This window comes from Chlorocebus sabaeus, chromosome 24 (genome assembly GCF_047675955.1).
Source record: "Chlorocebus sabaeus isolate Y175 chromosome 24, mChlSab1.0.hap1, whole genome shotgun sequence".
Taxonomy (NCBI): Eukaryota; Metazoa; Chordata; class Mammalia; order Primates; family Cercopithecidae; genus Chlorocebus; species Chlorocebus sabaeus.
In genome coordinates, this window is record NC_132927.1 from 33,217,887 (window position 1) to 33,228,775 (window position 10,889).

The 10,889-nt window shown below is 46.2% G+C and overlaps 1 protein-coding gene across 5 annotated transcripts; it reads right to left on the reverse strand.

Moving 5' to 3' along the window:
• Positions 1–632: 632 nt before the first annotated feature.
• On the reverse strand, positions 633–10,415 carry OTX2 (orthodenticle homeobox 2). Of its 5 annotated transcripts, none has more exons than XM_007986786.3 (5): positions 10,312–10,415; positions 10,086–10,149; positions 5,291–5,506; positions 4,116–4,267; positions 633–2,281 (listed from the first exon to the last, which is right to left on the reverse strand). In XM_007986786.3, the coding sequence occupies exons 3-5, from the start codon at positions 5,385–5,387 to the stop codon at positions 1,661–1,663; spliced, it is 870 nt and encodes a 289-aa protein (XP_007984977.1). In that variant the 5' UTR covers positions 5,388–5,506; positions 10,086–10,149; positions 10,312–10,415; the 3' UTR covers positions 633–1,660. The 5 variants fall into 5 exon arrangements, with proteins under 5 accessions (XP_007984977.1, XP_007984973.1, XP_072867123.1 ...); XM_007986782.3 differs by having other exon boundaries at positions 4,116–4,291; XM_073011022.1 differs by lacking the exons at positions 10,086–10,149; positions 10,312–10,415 and adding an exon at positions 8,092–10,075 and having other exon boundaries at positions 4,116–4,291.
• Between the last annotated feature and the right edge of the window lie 474 nt (positions 10,416–10,889).

Below are 10,889 nucleotides of genomic sequence, written 5' to 3' on the forward strand. Positions count from 1 at the left end.
GACCCATTTTTTTCCCCCCTCGGCACTTTCTTAAACACACACAAAAAAACTGACCAGGGTGCCTTATGTTCAACTACTGAAATTATAGGTTTTAAAACTTTTCTGAAACTCTTTTGTTCAGAAATCATTTCTGCCTGAATTGTTTTCAGATTCTGATTACACTCCCTCTCACGTTTACCTCAGTATTTGGAAGTTAAAAAAAAAAAAAAAAAAAATCCCCTTAACCAAATAAGAGAATAGAAACAAGAAATTCTTGTTATTCTGATGTTTTCAGAAATACTCCAATTCTCCTCCTCCCTCTTAAAAACTTGATATATTTTTAAACATACTAATAAAGTGCCTAAGAAATTGTTCAGGTTTGAGGCAGGAAGGGAAAAGCAAGGAAAACAAGATCCTATTGATTGTCAGGCTCTCCAAACTCATTTTTAGAGCAATCCTGATGAACGTCACAAAAAGTCTACATACCACTGTCGTTCATATCTAGTTTATGCATAGATTAGCAAAAAAAGAAAAAGTAAAAATAAGTTTGCTAATTTCCTCTCTGTCCTAAGAAAAACGTGTTTTGGGAAGGAAAGATTGAATGTAGGCTTCTCATTTGTAAATAGTGGTGTAAAATTAAACTGGACCCAATGTTGTGCTAGAACCATTTTAATATAATTATACATATCTGCCAAATCCAGGAAGAAAAGGTTTATGCATATATAACTTTTCCAGTTAACATCTGCAAGCATAAACGACAATGATCTCAGTTTAATAATTCATCAGGGTCAGAGCAATTGACCAATGTCTGTTTACTGCTAGGCTTACCAACAGTAAATTACAGATGAATTCGTGTCCTTTTGCTTCTCTTCTCTCACTCTCTTTGTCCAGAGACATTTTGTCGTAAAGTTTCAGTGCAGCTCACCTCCAGCCAAAGGTAATCTTTTTAGATCAGTACTCAGTTGCTCTGAATTTTGCTTATAATTATAACCTATTTAATCACAGAAGAACCCCTGCAGAGGTGGAGTTCAAGGTTGCATACAATAACAGGAGATCACAGTTTTGAAGTCTAGCACAGATTAAAAACCACAGATGTACCATTTATAAGACACACACTGATTGTCTCTTAAACTACATATTGACTCCTTATGAACATTATTTTTTAAATAAAGTAGTGCATCTAGGACAATCAGTCGCACAATTCACACAGCCCTGAAAAGTTTTTTCAGTGCCAACTACCAGTTGGTCATGAAACGTGAATGAGCTTGAGACACTGTTCATTCCTAAGATTCAACCAAGGATTGGCTAAAACATTGGAACACCTCTGCCTAAGAAGGCTATGACCTTTCCTCCCTTCCTTCACAACTTAGTTTTGTTTGATTTTATTTTTGGTGGTGTTTGGTTGCACATGGCTAGAATGCTTTTGATCACTTTGCAAATCAGGAAAACCAATGATCTAAAACTATGACAGGATCTTAAGTAGATTGGTTTGTCCATTTCGGGTTGCTGGTTGGTAGGCCCCTCTAAGTCCCTTCGTTTTTCCTTCTATGCCTCTCGGAACTTTGATCAGATGAGTCTGAGCATCATCCCATCTAACTCTTTTAACCAATGCCTGGCTAAAACTGGAATGTCCAGCCCAGTATATTTAAAAATCACCCACAAAAAGAGGTTCTACAGGTCTTCACAAAACCTGGAATTTCCACGAGGATGTCTGATCTTTATAATCCAAGCAGTCAGCATTGAAGTTAAGCTTCCAGGAGGCAGTTTGGTCCTTATAATCCAAGCAATCAGTGGTTGAGTTAAAACCCAAGCTTGAAGCTCCATATCCCTGGGTGGAAAGAGAAGCTGGGGACTGATTGAGATGGCTGGTGACTGCATTGGTACCCATGGGACTGAGTGTGGCCCCTGGTCCGGGAAGCTGGTGATGCATAGGGGTCAAATAAGATCCACAGTCCATGCCCCCAAAGTAGGAAGTTGAGCCAGCATATCCTTGACTATAACCTGAAGCCTGAGTATAGGTCATGGGATAGGACCTCTGCATGCAGGAAGAGGAAGTGGACAAGGGATCTGACAGTGGGGAGATGGAAGCTGGGCTCCAGATAGACACAGGAGCACTGCTGCTGGCAATGGTCGGGACTGAGGTGCTAGAGGGGGGAGTGAATTGGCCACTTGTTCCACTCTCTGAACTCACTTCCCGAGCTGGAGATGTCTTCTTTTTGGCAGGTCTCACTTTGTTTTGACCTCCATTCTGCTGTTGTTGCTGTTGTTGGCGGCACTTTGCTCTTCGATTCTTAAACCATACCTTGGAAGGGAAAGAAACTTCTTTAACACAGTTTTGATAACTCCTTAAGGACAACAATGGCTCCCATATTATAAATCTATCCTACATTGGCAGATCAGCTAAACACACAATTTCCCCTGCCACTGAAGACCTATTATGTGGCACTCTCATATAAACTCCTGGACTTGTAAGAATGTTGGGGAGGCTCTGTCAAAACACTTGACGCTGCCTTATTTCTTGCCCAGAATAACATTTAAGATAATCCTCCAAATCATATAGCTAAAAACTCTCCACATCACTTTCCTATCTTATTTTGCCTCTAACACACACATACACATAGACCCAGCTATATTTTGGAACACTCTCACAGAGGAATAGAATGTATCTATGTCTTTTGGAGGGAAATACATGAGAAGTGAGAAAAAGCAATTCTGTTGTTACATGCTAATAGGAACAGCCTAAATTCATTTACAGTTTATCTTCCAGGAAGCAGCTGCTAATATGGAGGTTGGTTGGTTCCATCACCCTTCTGTCTCTCTTAGAAAGAAAGGCTCACAAAACAAAGCTCAAGGGGAAGAAACGATCTTGTTGAAGAAAGAGGTCTGAAAGCCACTATTTGCTAAAACCTTCTTTGTGGTAAAAGGAGTGACTTACATGCACTCTGCTTTGAGCTGGGAGCACAGACCTGCTAGTCTCTGAGACTCGAGTCTGTGTCTTTAGAGTATTGCCACTCAGCACATAGACTCAGTCTCCTGTGCTGTGTTTACTGACTTACCACTTCCACCCCCTGCTGCAATCTTGACAATTCTCTTTACCAGCCCTGTTCATGTTCTGCAATGAAGGAGCTATGATTGGTGTACGAGGGGGCTTAGAAGAGAAACTACTGGCATTTTTCTGGAGGACAAATCCTTAGCTGAACTTTTGAATGAGCTCTCTGTATGGGTGCTGTAACTGTGGTAAAAGTGATGCCACCAAGGCCAAGCTCAAGACCACCAACCATTTGGAGCCATTTGTTTTCTCCTAGTGAGGACTTTGGTTCAAGCCTTGCAAGTGCTAAAACTTCCTCTAACCTACTTTGAAAAGGCCCCTTTCCCAATTTGCAACCGACACTGATGTCTGTCGCTTTCATAAACATATTCTAGCTGAAGGAGAGGCCCAGGTGTGTATGTGGTTTATGTCCTAAACACTTTGCAGAGAACTCTGTACGGGGCTCACTCACAAGGCAAGCTGGAGTTGACCTTCCCTCTTCAGTTTAAGGTCAAGTTTAGGGAAACTAAAACAAGAGGGGTGTCACTAGAGACATTATGTAGATATTTTATCTGTTAAATGGCTCAGAGCTAGAAAATTCTGTTCAATCCCTAAGAAGTCAAGGAAAATACATTCTTTTTGTGTTGATTTATTTAGTAAAAGCACCAGCTGCATCTCTACCCTGACTCTGCCACCAAACTTAGTTATGACCTTAAGCAAGTCATTTACTCTATTTTTTCATCTGTAAAAATATTTGGACTGTCCAGGAGCTGAGCTGCTTTCACATGTACAAATCCACGAGAATAGGAGAGGATTTCTATACAGAGGAAGGGAAGGGTTACAACACCACGTGACTACTCTTGAAATCTGCTCAAGGATGGGTCTCTGTCCACCAGCAACCCGGGCCTTGAAGACCCTTGCTTATAGGATTAAGTGGTGATAGGCAGGCAAAAAAGGACAGGAGAATAGTTTCCTGGCCCCTTAGTGAGTGAAGGAGAATTTCAAGCCTTCCTTCAGTCTTCTCAAAGACCTGGGTCTCTCCACAGCCCCATACTCTGGGGAAAGGTGGCATGATCAGGAAGGATGGTTCTGCCTGCATCTGCCCTACCTGCACCCTGGACTCGGGCAAGTTGATTTTCAGTGCCACCTCCTCTCGCATGAAGATGTCTGGGTACCGGGTCTTGGCAAACAGTGCTTCCAGCACATCTAGCTGCGCCCGAGTGAACGTCGTCCTCTCCCGGCGCTGTTTCCGGGGGGTGGCTGCGGGACAAGAAGCCCAGGGCCCTTTAGGGTGGGGGAGCAGTTTCTCAGTCATAGGCGTTTCCGCGGGTTCTCCGACGCCCCTGCCCTCCACCCCGCAGCAGTCCCCGTTCCTCACAGCCCTTCAACTGGGAGCCTACCAATGCTCTCCCCACCGTCTCCCCAGCCTTGCTCCCCGGGAACCCAGGACACACACTGCTTCTTTCCCCACTCGTCTTGGTGTTGGGATTGCTCCAATCAGAGCATCACTTGGAAAGTTAACAAATGAAACATTTTTTAAAACACACACACACAAAAAACCTCTGCAAGGTCAACCCCCAAACCGCAACACAAAAAGGCTATTCCATGAAGTCAAAGGATCTGCGAGGACAGACTGGCAGCTCGAATTGATGGGGGAAATCTGGATCCTGTTCCCATGGTTTTTAGCACACCTCGGGCCTTTGTTCCTCCATCTTTAAAATGGGGACATAGTTCATACTTCTCCTTCTGGGAGGATTTTAAACAGATCTGATCGGAAAGGAAAGCACCCGCATTTGGAGGAAGTCACGCCTCTTGGGATTAAAACAGGGTCTGGAGGTCATAGGGGAAGGCCCGGGCATGGAGGGAACAACTGCAAAGCCCTAGGTTGCTAAGGCCTTACGGAGAGAAAACTCGGCTTCTCCAAGAGGACACTTCTGAGGAATTGGGCATTGAGATATGGGCAGGGGTCTTTTGCCCAAATGACAAGGACAGTAACCTTCCTCATCCCACTCTGATGCCGATCCTTATTTACTTGAATTAAGAATAAAGTGATGTGATTGTAACTGTTGCAGATCCACCTACTCACTTCTCCCAACCCCTGTTCTCTGCTTGGTGAGTAAATGCCCCCCTCAGAAGGCAAACCTAGTGGAGACCTACCCTGAAGCTGGAGACCTACCCTGAAGTGTGACTGCCAACCCCAGTGTTCCATGGGAACAGGGTATTGCATCCCCGGAGGATGGGCTTGGGGAAGGGGGTTGCGGGAGTGCAGCAGGGCTCACTTACCCGGGTAGCCCACGGAGGGGTGCAGCAAGTCCATACCCGAAGTGGTCAGACTCAGCCCATTGACTGCGTAAGGCGGTTGCTTAAGATAAGACATCATGCTAAGGTTGTTTGGAGGTGCAAAGTCGGCCCAAATCGGGGGTACCCAGCTGGAAGATCTTGATGCGCCCGGGGTGGACAGGTTCAGACTCCTTGGTGGGTGGGTTTGGAGCAGTGGAACTAAGGGCAAAGCAAACAAACAAACAGAGGGGCTGGTTTACTGCTTCGGAGGCAGCAGTTCTTCCACGTTTCACCACTAACTTAAAAAGAGCACGGGCTAGGCGAGGCAGAGGCTTTTAAAGGACTTGCAGACACTCCCCCCCACCCCCATCCCCACCCCCACCCCCAGCTGCTCTGGAACTAGAGGGGATGGAGGAAGACCAGATAAACCTGTCTTCCCCACCCCCACCCTAAAGTTAAAAAAAAAAGTACCCGAAGAAAGCAATTACAATCTGCCTTCCCCAAGAACAAAACCCCACGCCTTCAAATGCACACATTGCATTCCTATCCCTACATTTGCATAGGACTCATTGGCTGGCACTAGCTAATTGTCTCAAACAAAACTTGATTGGGGCCATTTGCAGAGACAAAGAACTCTTTGGCTAAATAAATAATGCTGATAACAAAGCCCATTGGTGAGAAACAAAGAAACAATTCAAGAAATCTACCTCTCCCCAGACTGTTGCCTTTCCATGGCAGAGATTTTAATTATCTTAGCTTTTTACCACTTTCAACTGCTGCGAACCTAAAATGTCAGTGCGTTTAACATCTAAAATACCAACTTACTAAACGACAAACTTGGAAAAACCGCTCAACCACTATTATTCCACATTTGAAGTCATTTCCGGTAATCATTTTCACCTAATTAGTAGTCTGGGTAATTAGATTTCGAGGTAAGTAACAGATTTATTAGGGTTTTGGAGAACCTTGATTATACGTGTCTAAGAAACGAAAGCTAAACAAACAAGTATTTAACTTTTAATAGACACCCATCAAATATTTAAACATATTGCAAAAAAGTCTTCAAGATTGGCACAGGGCTTGCCAGAAATTGTGAAGTAAAGTTAGAATCCCACCAATCAGATAATGACGGGACCCCACATTTGTAGTGCAAGCTGCTTCCATGTTGATTTTGATGTGTGGAGGCTGCAGATCCTGCGGGAGGCAAATTTTCAGACATTTGGGTCCTCCGCAGCTGCAGCAGAGCTTCCTGTTAACTCTAACTGCCTTTTGCACATTTTAGTTTTGAAGAAAGTAGATACACAAACACCCAAAGTTGTGAAACTAATAGAATTTCTCCCTACCTTTCAAGTTTCCTACAATCCTATAAGAAAAAGAGCTCAAGGGGGAAAAGAAAGGAAGAAAAAAAAAGTTATTTACTTTCTTCAGCTGTGTTACACGCCCCCCACCCACGCACCCCAGCAAAGAGATTCAAAGTAGATGTTAATATAGACTGGCAGTTTGCAAGTCTGGCCTTTATTTTCCTAAAATGTGGCACTTATATGCAAGGATCTCTACTTTGAAACTTTGACACCATGAGAGATTGCTTCAAAATGGCGGATACAAGATAAAGGTCTTACTGAGTTTAAAGGACTCCGGGTTTTCATATTTACGTTGCTTAAGACAGCAAGATACAAAAGTCCATACATGAAACTCAGTAACTGTAACTTCTTTCTGATTTAAATTCAGAGCACAAAAGTCATGCTTTTCTACCCCAAGATCTAATTTAATGTAATTTTATAAATGTCTTTCTTGAAGGAGTTTGTATTATCCTCAGTAAAACTAATTTAGTTGCTCCTACAATACAGACTTCATGTTTTTGCATTGTCTTTTCTTTTCAAAATGCTGTTCTTTAGAGGCTTGGAAAATAAACAAAAACCTTCAGCTTAGAGGCTGTTTAAACACATATACGACTGCTTTAAAATACAGTTGTATATGTGTTTAAACAGCCTCTAAACCGGAGATTGGAGATTTTTTGTTTAATCCTACTACCTTGCAAAGTTCTGAACTACAGTACTATAGAGAATCGTAAAATCATATCAGGTGTACCCTTGAGAAATACGGAAATGTTCTTACATGTCGAGCTCTCACCAAATTAGAAATGCCTGACACATCACACAATAAAGTAGCACATTCCAACATAAAAAGCAGTAACACGCAGAAAGCACCAGGGCCGAGATCCTTCCAGGGGCTCCTTTGCTCTTACCATTGCACAATGGCTAAAATTCTCGGAATAGACTATTTTCATTTTTATTTCTGGATCCACCTTTAAAAGGAAAAGAGGAAAACCAAAAACCAAAACTAAGAGATTCTCTCCACAACTGGCCTAGTATGCACTCTGCATAGAAGGCATGGGCCCTTCAATCTAACTTTCAAAGCCCTTTTCCAATCTCGAAGCGGGGTCCAGAAGGGGGAAAAGAAATGACTTTTCAAAAATCCACGCCTCACTATGACTGCTCACGAGGTGGCCTCTGGAGAACTCATACCTAGAAGCTGGCCGCGGTCGCGCGGCGAGTCCCGGCAGCCGGTCGGCGACCGCACCTCCAGGCGCGAGTGCCTGGGTCCCGCGTCCCTGCCCGGCAGCCCAGCAGCCCCGCAGGCCTGGCGCCCGAGGTCCCGCTCCACTGCCCGCGTCGCCCGCGCAGCCTTATATCTAACGGTCAATTCGTGCAATCTGTCGCTTCCCCCTCCCCCTCGCCTTGTTTTTTTTTTTCTTCCAAGAAGCCCATCTACCAGTTGCTGTGTCCTCGCTCAACAATAATTACCTCGTCCGAGAATTAATTATAATAAATGTTTTCTTGATAAACTAACGAGATAATCCGAGGGGCACACGTCCCTTAATTACAGGCCGCCATGCTCCGCTTTGCTTCTCGTCCGGGCTGATTAATTTTCTGCATGATGGAAAGGAAACAAAACTACGCGGACTGGCGACTGGCCTGCGGCTGGGAGGACGACGAAGAGGAGGAAAAAGAAAAAGGAGACGTGTGGGCACCGCAGAAAACGGCCGGCGCTGGCCTCTCTCTGGCGAACTCGAGTGAAAGTTTCTGGTCTCGGGGAATCAAATAACTCTGCCACCCGCGAGGGAGGGAGGAAGAAACGTGCCAAAAGGGTTGGCCTTGACTATTAATTATCGTTGGGAGAAAGCCCCGGTGTTAGCGCTGAGGTCTGGGTGTCTACCTTACTCTGGGGGGAGGAGTTTCCACTCCTACTCCCCTCTCTGTTGCTAATAACTTTTATGCCTGGAAAAAGTCCCGAGCTGAGCAGGAGAAATCCTGACCCCCGAAGCTCTAGAATGGGGGGGGGCGCGGGGGCGGATAATTTCTAGGAGCCACTTCCCCGTCCCCTCCCCAAGCAATCCACCACCGCAGGGTCAGCGCCGCTCGGCCTTCGCTCCCCGCGCACCACTTCGTCTGTGAAGGAGGCAAAAGCCAACTCGGTGGAATCCTGACAGGGGACTTGGGTTTCCAAAAATGTGTCCCGAAATCGGGCATCGATTTCAAGAGTCACTTGAACGCAGCAACGCGAAGACTTCTTAGGAGTTTGCAGCGCGACCGGTCGCCCGCGCCTGGAGCTGGCAGGGACCTTCGGATGGTTCTCACTGGGCCGACCCAGGGCACAGGTTGGGCCTCGGCGAACCCCTCGGCCCCCGCCCGGCCCCGACCCACAACACCTTATTGTCCCCGAGCCTGGGAAGGGGGGTGCGCAAGCGCGCGGGCGAGCCCTGTGGCTCCCCGCCAGAGAACAGCTGAGGGGCCGCGGTCCCAGCGGGAGGATTCCGGTCCCTGGCCTGGCCGCGGCCTCGGGCGGAGCAGGGGCCACTGGCTGCCACTTCTGCCCGCTCCAGGTGCGCGCGGAGGGCTACGTGGGGCGGGCCGCGAACCGTACCCGACACAGTCATGTTGAAAAACCACTCTTCACGTTCGCTCGGCCTGGTGACCAGGGTCGGGGACCACGACAACCGGGGGTTGGGAGGCTGCGTAACTACAACCCAGGGTGGTTTGCATTTCGGGGCGTAGTAGGTATTTAAACACAAAAAGGAGATCTGGAAGCGTTTGGGAGAAACAGAGAACCGAGCTGTGCTAGGCTGAGGGAGAGGAGGCCAAAGAGAGCAAGCAGTGAGCGCCGGAGCAACGAGAAGCCAGCGCTCCCAGCCTCCTCGGTTATCCGCTCCGGTTTCCGCTCACGTTCACCAGGGGCCGACAGGGGCTCGAGCGGCGGCCCCCAGCCCAGGCCGACCCGCAAGCGAACCGGGCTTCCGGCGCGCGGGCCCAAGAAGGCGCCTGGCTTTTTATTATTGTTGTTTCAATCCATCAATCTAGTTACATTTGCATCTTTTTGTCTTGGACTCTGAAAAGGTCCCTGGGATCCATCCAAACGACCCCAACCCGATCTAGGGGCCAAAACGCAAAGATCGCAGGGAGAAGCCTAGAACGGCGTTGACATAAAAACAAAACCACAAACAAAACCTTCCAAAACATCCCAGATTACACTCGCAGCGTTTCGACGACGTTTTGCAGAAGCGACGACCCCCAGGAGCACGCTCTCTGCCTCTCTCTCACTACCGTTCTCATCTCTAGATCACATTTTTCTTTTTGCAACGATCGTTATTATACTTCAAAATTTGTAAGAGAAAAAAATACATCCGCCTACAGAACTCCACGTTCGCAGAGGGGCATCGGTCGGTCTATTGGAGGTACTGGGGTGATGGCCGACAGACACGGGGACACGTAGATATGGATATAGAAAGACGGACACTTACCTTACAGCCTCATGGGAGGTTAGAAAAAGTCAAATATCCTTTAAATTCCAAATAGCCAGCTATCCTAAAAGAAATCAAGAGTATTGAGTTAGAAACCTTGCAGTCTTCACCCTTCCATGAAAAGTCAAACACAACCAAAAAAAAAAAAAATTTTTTTTTTAAAGAACAGAAAATGAGGAAGTAGGCTAGAGTTCTAAACACGCGTGGGCCCCTCTGCAATACATACAAAGTAGATGTGGTGAGTGAGGGCTGCTCTAGCAATTTTTATTTTTAATCACAGTGGAGGCTGAGTTGGAGCTGAGGTCGGTCCCGCTCTCAGGGAGATTTGCTGAGAAAGCGCCTCTCTGGCAACTTTTTGACGCAAACTCTCCAACCAATGGCAGGGAGAGAATGATTGACACATCTAAGCCAGAGGGAAAATAATAAAAACACACAACAGGGGGAGGAAAACAGGCCGCTGCTGCACGGGGGGACGAGCAGGCAACATATCCAGGCCTCCGACATTACCAGAATGTTCTTTAAAGACACTGAGCTTTGCTTAAAATATACATTATGGGCCGGAGCATGTGAATTAATTGTATTATTAAAGTGATGGACAGGGAGTTCTTCTCTTACCCTCTTTTCCCCTCCTTCTTTTACTCCGTAATTTCCTTTCCCCTCATTCTTTTTGTTTTTTGTTTTTAGGGAAGGGAAGAAAGGAAACTCATGCAATGTAAGATGGAAGATAAAAATATTTAAGTAAATGCTGGAGAAGGGCGGGGGATAGGGAGTGACTGGGTTATCACATTCAACCCCAGCAATAAG